Source organism: Aythya fuligula, chromosome 2 (genome assembly GCF_009819795.1).
Source record: "Aythya fuligula isolate bAytFul2 chromosome 2, bAytFul2.pri, whole genome shotgun sequence".
NCBI lineage: Eukaryota > Metazoa > Chordata > Aves > Anseriformes > Anatidae > Aythya > Aythya fuligula.
The window spans coordinates 20,728,474-20,742,587 of NC_045560.1; the positions used below are offsets into that span (position 1 = coordinate 20,728,474).

Below are 14,114 nucleotides of genomic sequence, written 5' to 3' on the forward strand. Positions count from 1 at the left end.
AAGTAAGGGAAAGCCAAAATTAAAGTCCAGTTCCTGTTGTTGTTACTGAAAATTCTATTAAATAACTTAGTGACATGCTGTCCCTGGTTTGGAAAAAGTTTATTAGTAAGAAAGCCAGTCAAAAAACATAGTTTCTTTGCCTAGTAGCTCCACTTCAAATGATATCAGTGGATTTGTGTACCTTTGCTTCACAGAACTGTATTCACTAAGAAATTGATAAATTGTGTTCATAACCTCCATAAAAATGAGGCTACTTTTCATACTGTAGCAAACAATGGAGATTTGATTGTGTGAGAATTTTCTACAATTTTATGAGAAAAAAAAAGAAAGTGTTAGTACTACCTAAACAATATATGTGATCCTTTTCTCCAGAGGAAAACCCATTTCTTATTAAACACCATTCTTTGTATCCAATACTACAGATGCTGTTTCTTGATATCTCTCGTAAAACTAAAATTGTACTGTATTCATACTAAAATAATTTGCTAAGAGATCTGGCAATCCTTGAAATATCAAAGAAGGTAACTCCCTATATCCCAAAGATATTATACTTCATACATTTTTTCAGCTTTAATACATTCTTTTCATATGGAAAGCAGATTTTTACTGTGCTTTTAAAGACAGTAGAGAAATTCACTAACAGCACTTTTTATTTTCCATCATATTATTTCAAAGTAAATAATAGTAATTTAAAATCCATAAAAGCCAAATAATATAATTAAATTATTACCTTCATCTTTGCTGTCTTTGGTGATGAGCTGCCAGCAGTGTTCAAGTATTAACAATTCACAACAGGCATGGTTATTTGTGATAATTATGTTTTAAAAAACTACCATACTTACTGCAAATGGCAGAGCTCTCATCTGAGTTATCTGCACAATCATTTACAAAATCACAAAGATTATCCTTTGGGATGCAGTACTTGTTGGCACATGTGAATTCCTGTAATGTGCAAGGTCTGTCTGGGATGAGCAAAGGGGAACAATCTTCAAAAGTAATATCATCCACTGCCACATCTCCCATGTAACTGACACCACGTTTTGTCCTGAAAATAATCTAATAAAAATTATAGAGATATTACAGTGAAGCATGGGTAAGATATGCATGCAACATGAATAGAACAGAAAACAATTGTTCCTTCAAATCTTGGAAGTGGTCAATTCTTATTCTTGTAGCATTGTCCTATGCATGCTTGTACCGCTGTGTGTACAGATCTGTCACTACAGTTATTGAAGGACCATTACCACAGGAAAGAAAATGGGTAATACAAATAGATACTAGCTCCTGCTGTTCCTGAATTAATAGCAAGGGTTCCACTTACTTCTGCAAAGCGTGAAATATATTAATCTTTCACCCGTTATTCCCATGAAAGTTACTAGTTAAAGTTCAGTTAAAAGCCATCCAAGACAGAAGGGCAATATAACATATTTTTAAATGTTCCAGCCTGTCTCTCTGTTTGTTTTATTTTGTTGTTGTTTTGTTGTTGGTGGTGGTTGGTTGAGTTTTTGTTGTTGTTTGGGTTTTGTTTGTTTGTTTGCTTGTTTTAGAATGATAAAATTAAGCATGGCATACTCATGACTAACCATCTCTAAGGTGCTGAAGGATCAGATCATATTTCAAAGTGGATATCATGCTCAAGACTCTTTTTTTTTTCTCAATCAAATGCAAAAATACAATTCTACTGCACACTAAAGAGAAGGAAGTGGAATGGTTCTAAACCAAGTCAGTTTCAAGGATAGAAGGGAATTCTGTCTTAAATGTCTGTCTAAAATCGAAGAGAGTGAGAAATTTACGAAAACTTGTGTTCAGTTCAGGTAAATGAACAGACAGCCAAAAATATTACTTTTTTTTGTTGTTGTTATTCAGAAGGGGAGACAGAGCCGGGGGGGGGGGGGGGGGGGGGGGGGGGGGGGGGGGGGGGGGGGGGGGGGGGGGGGGGGGGGGGGGGGGGGGGGGGGGGGGGGGGGGGCGGGGAGTGGGGGTGAGGAAGGGAAATAAGAGGGTAAAAGCAAATAATGAAAGTATCTAAAGCCAAACTGTCTGGAGAGAACATAAAACATGAATACACACCTGAAAATTTGAGCGAATTCCCAAGAACACTTCTGCTCTGTTCCATTGTGGACCTTGGGTGCCACTTTGGGTCCATAGTTTAGAAGTCTTGTTACCAGTTTTACAGAGTACCTGAAAAGGAAATAATTACTGGTCACAAAAAATCTTTCCATTACCAACACACTGCAGGTTCCTTAATTTTGTCTAGAGTATCCTGTATAATTGATCTCTGTACCAACATTAAATATCAAGCACAAAGGGATTTGCCAGTGTAAGCCACTATTCAAATAATGCTTTAAAACTTTCTGATCTGCTCATGAACACACTCTGCTCTGGGACTTACCCAGGTTAATTCACCCACTAATTTAGCTGGAACAGTTAACCACAAATAAAAATTGCTCAGGAAAGGGTCAAGATCCATTTGTAAAACATGGAAATCAGCACTAACAACACATATTAATAGTTCATGCATTTACTACATGGCATTAGATTGCTACATTGTAATTCCAGAAGAGATTTAATGTCCTGATTCTATATGATCATATGAATGATTTTTTTATTTTTTTTCCCTACAGATAAAAATTTGTTCTTCCCTTCTTAAGATCATATTTTACTTGTTTGGATAACAGAAGACTCACAAATACCTATAAGCCTTTGAATAGCCATTGAACTGGAGAAACCTAACTTCAACATTAGCACATTAGCACAAAGTCTTACATATGCTTTACTCCATCCTCTCAGGCATCCAAATTCATCTGAGCTAATAACAACCCGATCAGAGTTTGATGATGTGTCAAGTTGTGCCTTCAATCAGTAATCACAGAGTACTCAGTTCACCAGTTTATCAGTTCACCAGTTGCTTGTACCACTTCTGCTTCCAAGGATTTATTGCTACTTTGTGTAATCTTTTTAGGATTGCCCACATATTTTTGAAATGAAAAACATGCTTTTTTTGAAAATTTATGTAGTCCCATGTGTGTGCATGGTATTGTATAACAGGTAAGTTCTGGCAAGCAAATAGCAGATCATCCCAGTGAAGAATTTTCATTCCATAGGAACAAAAGAAACCAATGCTTCTGAATGGAATGGAAAACAAAATGACACCTGGCTTTATAGACAAGAAAACTGCTCCAGAAGACATGAATTTTAAGGCAAAAAAAATAAAAATGTAGAAAAACAGAGGTTACAGATATTATTTGAGAGAATATGGGGTGCTGAATAAGAGATTTTTCTTACTCTTACATACATGCCTCTACAGGTGTATGAATATAAATATGAATGTTTGGGCCAATAAAGACAGAGTACAATTTTCCACAAACTGTACATTACCTACTAAATTATTAAAACCAATTCCTTCATCAGTAATTCATATTTTCTCTCATATCATGCTAAAGGTTACAATTTTAAAGTTGAACATGCCCATAAATTTATATCCTATTAAAATCCAGGGCTTCTCTGTACCCTAATTTACCTGAAAGCTTTGCAAGTTGTTGAAAAATGGCTTCTAATTCTTTGGTAGAGTTAGCAATAGAAACCAGACAAAAATGTTTCCAACAATTATTCAAACTGAAGTTGCACAATAAAGTGACAACTAATCAGTGTTTAAGAAAGCCACAGAAACACAGGAAGACATACACTCATGCAAGTAGCAGGAGCTTTCAACATTTACATTACATTTGATGGTATAGACACAGACTAAGATGGAATAATCCAAACTTGTGAACTAAATAAAAATGTGATAGTCATGAGGGAGACTAACAGAAGAACATCAGTGATATTCAGCCACAGAAAAGATTCAAAATTGTATAATACTTATAATATTTAAAAGAAAATAAATAAAATAAATAAATAATTATATTTTCTCTCTCTAAGGAGAGCCCAGCAGCTGCCCCATGTCAGATCAGATCCAGCTCCAGCTGGCTCCAAAAGGGACGTGGTCAGAGCCAAGCCAATAAGCGATGTTGTTTGTGCCTCTGTGAGAGCAGATTTAAGAAAGCATTAGGGATTAACCATAGCCCCCATTCTCTGTTCCCCTGCTCTGTTTGGGGAGAGAAGGTAGAGGAGATGGTGAGGGAAAGGTGTTTTCAGTTTGGTTTTAGTTTCTCCCTGCTCTAGACTAGTTAGTAACAGGCAATAAATTACATTAACCTCCCTATGCTGTCCCTGTTTTGCCCATAATGGCAATTGTTAAGCAACCTCCGTGTCCTTATCTCAACCATCGATCCCTTTTCCATGCTATTTTCTCTCCCTTTTCCTTTGAAGATGTGGAGTCAGAAAGCAATGTGGTGGAGTTTACTTGCCAGTTAAGGTGAAACCACCACAATAATGAAGCAATTGAAATGCTACAATTTACAATGTTTACAATGTTTATTTACAATATTTAAAATTAAATGGTATTGTGATTTTCCTTTGGTACATCTTAAAATCAACTAAGTTAGAGAGGGGGGAAAGTCAATTACATAATAGAGGGACATAGTCTCCTACTAGAGGCAGCGGTTGGAACTGAGAGAAAAAAAAATCTCACTATGTTTGTCTTTTGTGGTGGTACCTTCATCCTGTGATTAACTGGGCTGTTAATTTCTGCAAAAGCATCTGTGGACTTACTTCGAAGTAACATGGATGCCTGCACACTTCAGAAGCTCTGGGACACTGGGGCAAATGGAAAGAAGTCAAAACACATTGATTTGTCCCAAAACCTTAAACTGAGGACAAATCATCTTTATACTCTGAACTCCCCCTAATTCTGATGAACTGAAATTTGAATACCTGCCAGTGCCCTAGGAAGATCTCTATTACTTTGGAGAAATTCAGTGATATTTTAAAAAAATTGTTTAAAAATTCAAGGAAACACAAAATATGCTTCCTCTGAATACCTAGCAAGACAAATGCATTGGCTGGAGGACACCTAGTTCTCTACTGTCAACATACATTTTAATTTCACCTTCAAAATGGTTGAATTCTGCCAGCTTTTATTATATATGTTTTTATTATTATTATTCAGAGTAACTGAGAGTGAGAATTTATTAATAAAATAAATTCACTGGCCACAACTAATTTGATACTCACTGCACACGATTGGGTATTATAACCTGAGTATTTTTTAAAAAAACATTTATGATGCTGTAAGTTATTGTGTAACACTCATGGGAAATTCTGTTTACTTAATATGATGTGTGGAAAAAAAATGTTGAGAACAACTTTGCTGTTTATTCAGTCACTTTGCAGTGACTCATTTGATCTATAAGCTGCTGAACAGTTAGATTTCCTTTACAGAAGTATTTTTATTTTAAATGGAGTGTAGAAAATGGTATTGCTAAGAAAGCTTGTTATTGTTAAGTCCTAGAAATGACTCAAAGTTTCTTACATTAATATAATTAACTATTGAAAAATATATGTTACGCTTTTGAAGGAATAACATAGCAATAAGGCGTTTCTACAAAATTTCACTGTGAATTTTGAAACTACTGCTTTTTTCTAACTCCCACAATCAGCCAAAAACCTCAATTTCCAAATACATACTGATGATTCTCAGTTAAGGGGTATTATACAGTACAAGACTTTTGCCTACACAGAAGTTCCAACCATGATACATGTATAAAGGTCATCATTTTGGTGTGCTGTAGAAACTTATATTTTCCACAGTTTACACAACTAATGCTTCCTTCAAATCTTAACATATTGAGAGCAGTAGAGTGTTAGCAATTATTCATTTTTGTTTACTAGCAGCCTCATCTCTAATGAAACTAAATGACAAAACATTAATTTCCCAGCAATTTCATAGAGTAAGGATAAATCAAAATAAAGAATATCCCCATACCTCCAGAGAACCTACTGTTGAACCATTCATATGGTTCCAGAACACGATTTTGCACTTGGGCCCCGTAAGGGAGATGACTGGAGTAGCGATGTCAGCAGTGTGACCAAATTCTCCATTCGAGCTGTCTGCAAACAAATACCAGCCTTCTACAGTATACCTGTTCAGAGAGAAAGATACTAATTTATTAAAAGATAATATTTAATCAACATTAAGTTAAAGTCATATTGAAGTGGTAATATTTCTTTATCCAGATATAGAACTTTCTAGCTGAGTGTCTGGATGCCCTTTAATCCGTGTATTACCAGAATTCCATGAAATCCCTTGAAAGGTCATCTAGTACTTTTATATCACATCCAGACAAAATACAGAGCTGAAGACTGCCTTTACCCACAGTGTCCCATCACAGCAGCTGGAGGGCCTTTGAGCCCATCCTCCCCCACGTCACCCATCCATCCTCCTTCATCAAGAAAAGTAAAGGCCTACTCAAAGCTGGGGTATACATGGATATTTTCCTGCTTGAAGTTAAGAAATCCCAAGATATTGGGTGAAACTCTTCCTGCTGGGAAAGACAAGGCTGCCTGTGTGGTATACATCAGATTCTGAGCATATGCAGAGAGTTTTAGGGTTCTGGGTTGCTCATATTTGGTTCCTGAAACACTTTCCTTTCAAAGAAAAAAAGTGGCTGTTGACCAAATACAAGATTCTGTTCTCTTTAATGGAGATGCTACACACTCCATTGCTGAAAAGATCCTTTCCAGCAAGGGCTTATAGACTTGACTATAGGACCTATATTTCTTAAAAGGTCCTTACCTGAAATACCTTTATTAGGATTTCCTGGATTTTCAGTTTGCCTGTTTGGCCAAGCTCTGAGCTACAGCTCCGAAAAGTAGCATCACTACAATCGTGAGAAGGCACTGCCAAGAGAAATGTGGGGTATACCCAGAGGTTCTTCCCAGACTGGAAGTTTTTGCAAATAGGAATGGCGAGGACTACAAGGTACAGATTTAAGAACATATTTTTAATTCACAAGACTGCTCTAAGTAGTTAGACTTAGAACAACATAAAGGTCTATAACACTGTTGTCTGTGGTATGACTCAGCAGTAACTTAGCTGTCTTTGCTGTGCCAGCAATATTAAACAAATATTGCAAAACCTTTTTTTTTTTCAATAATGTCTTGAAGTCTCTTTGAAAAAATCTGATAAGCAATTTTTTTCTTTAAAAGATGTTATAAATTAAAAAAATAGTAATTTGAAAAAAACTCTCAGATTAGAATGCTTACATTGAACTCAACATGTACTATTTAAATGATAAAATAAATCTGACATCAGCACATACAGGTTTATCATTGTAAAGTTACCACAAAGTTTGTAGATTATTTTTTCTGTGTATAATAATTAGCATTTAATAATAACAAATAGCATACATGTATTAAGGTACATAACTTGTAGGTCAAGGAGAGTCTGAATTGCACCTTATATTCAGTCATTTTAGGAGTAGCATAATCTAACTAGAGGTACTACATAGTATAAGACAGGCTAGAAACAGGTAAAATTATCTCTATATTCACAGCAATTTCCTCTGAGGATTTGAAGTCTGTTAATTCATTCTTTCATCCTTAGAATCAAGTATGCAGTAACTTATATCTAATATGACCAGTGACAGACTGATGGTCTGAAAATAGCTTGATCTTCCTGGGTAGCGCAGGGCAAAGAATTTTGCACAGTATCTCCTTTAGGTTATAGTACTTCCTATGGTTGCTCATAAACATATATTTAAATGAAAATCCTGTTCCATCTCTTTCTCTTTCTTGACAGAAAAGACCGCTAAAATTTTCCTTCAAAGGGAAAATTAAAACCTAGTAATAACCACTGACATAAAACAGCCCTTGAAAAATCTTTGCAAATCAGCATCTGGTTCACTGCTTGTTATGTAGAGTACTGCTTCCACCTTCCCTGGTCTCCTATCAGGAAAAAAAATAGATTAAACAGATAACTGCTTTAACTATGGGAAAGTACAGAAAATATTTTAGTAGATGAAAATTGCAGACAATTCTGACACTATAAATCTTTTTAGTACAGAAATTATAGTCTACGTCCTTCAGCAGGGCTGAAGAAACATGTAATTATAACTTCCATGGATCAGTAAGAGTGGGAGCACTTCTACGAGTTAGTTAATCAGCCACAGTACAATCCTTTGGTCATTAAGCACCTTCTGGAGGTTTCCCCAAACCTTATCTAACATGCAAGAATGAGAGAATAATTCTTTTTGTAGATATTGTTAAAGATGTGTGTAAATTAGTGAAAAGAAGTGGGTTATTCCCATAATTTATTTTTAGCCAGGGAAAATGATTCTCTAAACTGTTAATATATTTGCTTTATTTAAATATTAAGTGGAATACTAAAATATCTCATAAAGGAATTTATGCAGGAAAAGATAACATCATTTTGCAGACAGTTTCTTACATGCTAATTGGAGAACATGAAGTACATATGATTCATAATCAAAAACGAAGACTTTTACATAAAAATTCAATAGTCTGTGGGGTGGGTTTCCAATGTTTAGATAGAAATCAGATACTTGCAAGAAAGTCATTGTCATGATCAGAGTTAACATCTTCTACTGCAACCCATAAAATAGTTATCCACTCTGAAGAATTATAATGTTCCTTTCTTATAAAAGAAAAGCCCAAAATTTTATAGAAAAACAAACAAACAAAAACCATTTCTGAGCAATATACAGGTACGTATTTCTGAAGGAGTAAAAATGTTTTAAAAACAAATCTCAAAATGTGGGTCAAACCTTCATTTGGCATAGGTCAGACACATTAAAGGTGAAACCTCTAGGGATTGTTGGTAAAGATAAGAGGTGTTGTTCTGGTAGTGTTCTAGGGAAAAATGTATGACCTGGGAAAATCTGAATCTTCCCACAATCTTATTTTTGTTTTCATTCAGAAGCAGAAGAGAGGACTGGCTCTAAAGCTTTTCTTTTATCACAGAATCATAGAACCACAGAAGAGTTGGGAAACCTTGAAAGACCATCAGGTCCAACCTTTCATGGGAAAAGGGGGCCTAGATACTTTGAATTTCTAAAAATAAAATAATACTGAATGTTAAGAGCTGTATCTCAAGGAAGGAAATCCATACGTCCTGAATTACTATCCTTTTATCCTGGCAATTTAGACATCTTTATAATTACTACGTTCATTTACATCATCCTTGAGAAAGTTAGAAGTGAACTACTCAGAAAATAAGCACAAAATAGAATAAAATATATACAAGCCTTAGGGTAATACTAAAGCCTTCAGTAATACTAAATCCAAAATAAAAAGTAATAAAACATTTTTGTTAAAACAGCTTCTAATAAGCTGCAGTGACAACTGAAGTAGAAACCTACATAGGTTACAGATTTTTCAAGCAAGTTTGAATTTGAAATATTCATTCATTTCCCTCTTTTCTTCTGAAGAAAGATGTTGCTTCAATGTAGTAATATTTAATTTCTTTTGTCATTTTTTTTTTTGTCCCTCAGCTCTGAGTTTTCTACTGGAGTCTTGCCTAGAGATAGAAGAATATCCAGTTCTCTTAAGGTTTGCAAAAACACTTAAAAATTCAGAATTTACTCTGCTGCTGGAAATTCATGTTTTCAGTGTCCTAAGACTATCAGTACAATATTTAGAACAACATTCAAGAGGGCTGTTTAAACTCAGCAGAATGATAAAGAGGTCTGAAAAGCAATAACACTTAAAAACCTCTTACTTCCCAGAATGTTCAGTATCAAGTTCAGACCTCTCAGTGAGATTAGTTTGAAAGAGCAGTAGGGTACAATCTGTGCTCTGATGAAATTCAGACATCCATCTCTTATTTGGTGCATTCAGTCTGAAGCATTCTAAAATCATATCTGTCTAGATAATTCATGTCCCATAGTGCATACTCAATATTATTTTTGCCCTTGTTTCAGTGTTCACTATAAGGTTACATTTAAAACTAGTAAACCAGATTAAGGTCCCTTTGGTGATACACTTGAGTGCTACCCACACAGTGGGTAGGTCACAGGGAGAGTATGTGGTTGCAAGAGAATATTAAGTATGTGCAGGAAAGTAAAGAAAAATGGAAAGATCAGAAGGGGCTAGATAAATCTGTGGAGAGCATCCTTGTTTATGTAATCTTCACTCTTATCACTGATGACCTATCTATCTATGTTGCTGTTTAAAAGGAAAGCTTTCTGCTAATGTCACTGACATTAACTTGTAGCACATTTGCTCACAGAGCAAAGGAATCTCTATATTTATAAAGTCTTTAAGATGGCTGGCATAGAAACATAGAATTTACAGGAAGATAAACATACAATAGGGAGAAGAGTTTGAAAGAAGCAATAAGAAATTACATTGGCATATAGTTCACATGTTAGAGTACTGGCATCCCCTACAGATGTATCCTTTATAGCAGAGGCAGCTAATACGTATGTGATCCCCTGTTCAGTCTGCCAAGCTGTGACTTTAAAGTGAACTATTTCTTAGTTGGCATATATATGCAGTCATTCGGTATTCCAAAACTTTCCATAAACCCAAAAATATCAGTCTTTCTTACTTTGTACAAAAGTTTTTCTCTTCTTCCCCATCTTTATTCTTTGAATGATTTTCAGAAAATGTAATAGTTTCTTTATTCATTCTCCTGTGAAGACAGGCTGAGATAGGTGGGGATATTCAGCCTGGAGAAGAGAAGGCTCTGGGGAAACCTTGTTGTAGCTTTTCATGACTTAAACGAGGTCTTATAAAAAACAAGAAGAGCAACTTTTTTGCTCAGGCAGACAATGACAGGACAAGGGGGAATGGTTTTAAACTAAAAGATTCAGATTAGAGGTTAGGAAGAAATTCTTCACTCAGAGGGTGGTGAGGCATTGGCACAGGTTGTCCAGAGAAGCTGTGGATGCCCTATCCCTGGAGGTGTTCAAGGCCAGGCTGGATGGGGCTTTGAGCAACCTGATCTGGTGGGTGGCATCCCTGCCCATGGCATGGATGATCTATAAGGTTCTTTCCAACCCAAGCCATCCTATGATTCTGTGATTGCACAATTTACTGACCTGACCCCTCCTTAAATTCCTTTCTTTCCTATTCCAAAAACTACTCCCCACTTCTATTATTATTATTATTCTTTAAACAAGATCTCTAGAAATCAATGATCTTGACTTCTTGATATGAAGGTGAGTAAATCTGACATTGCCTGTATATCTTATGCAAGTGCTGAAATTCAGCATAATAAGTATGCTGACTCTTAAAGTGTTGGCAGCAACAATAGGTTTCATTAAAATCTTGATATTTGCCCTTTGAAAATAATTAATTTTACCTCTTCTCAGTACTGCAAGCACTTCCTATATAGTGAGATTCCTATGACAGTGTAATTATCCTAATTAGTTTCATACGGAAATTGCCAACATTTTAATGGATATAAAAATTTCAACATAAGCAACTTTGCATATTTTCATACTGTGATTTTGTTAATAACTTAATACTGAAAGTATCTTTTAACATAGTGTTAGCAAAGAACGTGCATATATAAAAAGATCCTTGCTGTATTTCCCCTTTCAAGGCATTCAGGAGAACACTGGGAACTGAAAGCACTAAATGGGAATTGATAACGAGGGAAAGATCAGGTGTGTTAACAACAACAACAACCAGTTGGAGCCCATCCAAAGAACTAGACCTAGCTGAAATCTGCAAATGTTATTTACCTGTAGTGTTGTCAGGTAAAGTCTCATGTTCTGACTTGCTTGTTTCACAGTAGTAATTATTGTGATGTTTGAAAGCAGATCAAAAATTAATCAGCTGAACTTTCCTATACACAGAGTCAGAAAGTTTAAAATCTAACTTCATTTAGTGTTGGACATCTCTCAGATTTTGGTAATTCATCTATGTATCTTCCACAAATTGTTTGTGATTCCCTGATTGAGTGTTTAGATGGATGCATAAGATACCCTTTACTCTCTGGTTTTCATTTAGAGTGAAATCTAAATCTGGTTGGAGAGCAAACAACTCCTTTTCATAAGTAAGTTCCAATTTCTCCCAATTCTTAAGTATAACAAGAAAACAAAAAGGCAAACAAAATAGAAATTCCAGCTTCCTGAGAGGAGTAAGCATGCCAATGATTAGCACATGATAGAAAATTTGACATTCAAACAGCAGCAGCTACCAGTTTCTTTTCCATTTTCCTGGGTACATATTCCTGCATATAAAAAATGTGTGATAAACAATCTATACAGTAAATCAGAGACCCAAAGACATGTCTATGATATACAGGGCCTATTATATAATTATAAAGCGTTATTCTTCAGCTCTCCAACAATATTTGTCCAAGATCTGCTTAGCCAGTGATCCAGTATCAGTCCGGTGGTCTAAACTAAACTAAAACTGACTGCTAAAACTAGTAGAACAACAGTAGAGCTCTAGTTTACATGCAAAATAAGCACACTTGACATATCAGCAGAATATGGGGCATCAAAGCTCAAGGTGGTGGTTTGAATCAGACAAGACATTGGCTTCAGGTTGCATTTATCACATGCCATGCATCCTTTAAGATGGTAGCAGCGTTGGGGTAATTAACTGTTTACTGTTACTGTATCTGTTTACTTTCTGCCAAGATCATAGGTAATCAGCTGACAAAACTTTTGCCAAGGTTAAGGAGGTATATACAGGATAATTTGAGTCTTACATGAACTGAGATTTTCTAGTTGGAAAACTTTTCATCAAAAGATTTCTGCACAAATTTCTGAGATTTTTTCATTAGCTAAGAGAGAATTAAAATCCTCCATTCTTTCTTTCAAACTAAAATATTTATGAGAAAAAAAAAAAAAAAGATTCTGATGTTATTTTTTGTTGATGTCAACAAAGTATAGTATTGAAATTTTAATACCTTATACAAGTTGTTTGTAAACTGTGATACTTTGAACTTTCCATCACTCTGGCTTCATTTTATGTTGGTTCCTATTATTTCTTTTTTATAGTGTCAAAAAGCAGATGATGTGAAAATTCTGGTAAAAATTTAAGTAGGTATAAACATAAAAGCCTGTATTACAAGCCTTTAAAAAAGATTGTACCATTTCACACTTTTTGGCCACAAAGGTTGCAACAGAATCTACCCAGATGACACCCATCAATAAAAATGACACAGAATTGGTATTGCAAGCATTTCTTGTGGTATATTGCAATGAGGTTTGGTTTGTGTCTTCAAGAAGTTATTTCTTAATAGGGGCTTTTTTTTTCTTTTTTTTTTTTCTTCCTCCTTTTGGTTGGAACACAGACAATTATTTTTAATATAAGTTCTTTCAAATCAGTTTCATATATTTTAAATGCATTTGAGCTGCTTTGGGAATTGTCTTTATAAAACAGGTTCTGATTACAGGATAAAAATTTGAAAGGGTTGGAGCTTTTATGTTTGTTTTAATAAATTAATGAGAAAAAAAGGTGAATAATAATTCCATTATTGTGTGTGTACTGTTAATGAATGTATAATTTGCTAAAATTACAAAAGAAGCATAAATCTCCTCTAGGAGAGTTTTGATACATAAATTTAAAACAAAAAACACATCTAAACTGTCAAGAGTATACTATGAACAAAGTATTCGTTTGTAAAATTGCAGTTTCTCCTCTAAAGCTAATTACTTTTTGGTAGATTCTCCAGTCAGTACTATTAAAATAAGAAGAAAAGAATATAAAGTGTCATGACCAGGCAGACCTGACTGGAGAACAGTCTGGAAAATTGGTACGCAAAAACATAAATTTGGTGCTTTAGATTAGTGAGAGATAAGTTACTGTATAATCACAGCAGAAGAAAGATGAATAAGGTATAACCACCTAAGTCTTTGCTTAGTGCTCCAGCACAATTTTGTATATTGTGCTGAGTGCCACACTTCCATATTACAGCTATATTACCAGCAGTATCTAAAATTAAGTGGGAATCAGAATACTCACATTAGTACACTTGAAATACAGCACTGACACCAAACTTACAGCCAGAGAGCAAGGTGCACAATGCTAAATGAACTACAAATGAAATGAAGTACTTCGAATCTTGTTCTCTTTCTCATACTAGCTAAGCAGAACATCTTGGAAATAGTAACCAATATCAAAATAGTTTCAAAAAACATTAGATTTCTTTCTCAAAGCATGATCTCTGCACACTCCTGAAAATACAGCAGTGCTTTCTCTATGGATTGTGCATTTTCACATTTCCAAAATCTCTGAACTGAGCTCTAGAC

The 14,114-nt window shown here is 35.1% G+C and overlaps 1 protein-coding gene across 1 annotated transcript in view; it reads right to left on the reverse strand.

Annotated features, from left to right (window-relative positions):
* MALRD1 (MAM and LDL receptor class A domain containing 1) overlaps positions 1-14,114 on the reverse strand; it is a 253,692-nt gene that overhangs the window by 155,436 nt on the left and 84,142 nt on the right. The window contains exons 21-23 of the mRNA XM_032182284.1: positions 5,867-6,023; positions 2,071-2,181; positions 843-1,056 (exon numbers count right to left, since the gene is read on the reverse strand). Of these exons, the coding sequence (XP_032038175.1) occupies positions 843-1,056; positions 2,071-2,181; positions 5,867-6,023 (482 nt within the window). The remainder of the gene's footprint in view (positions 1-842; positions 1,057-2,070; positions 2,182-5,866; positions 6,024-14,114) is intronic.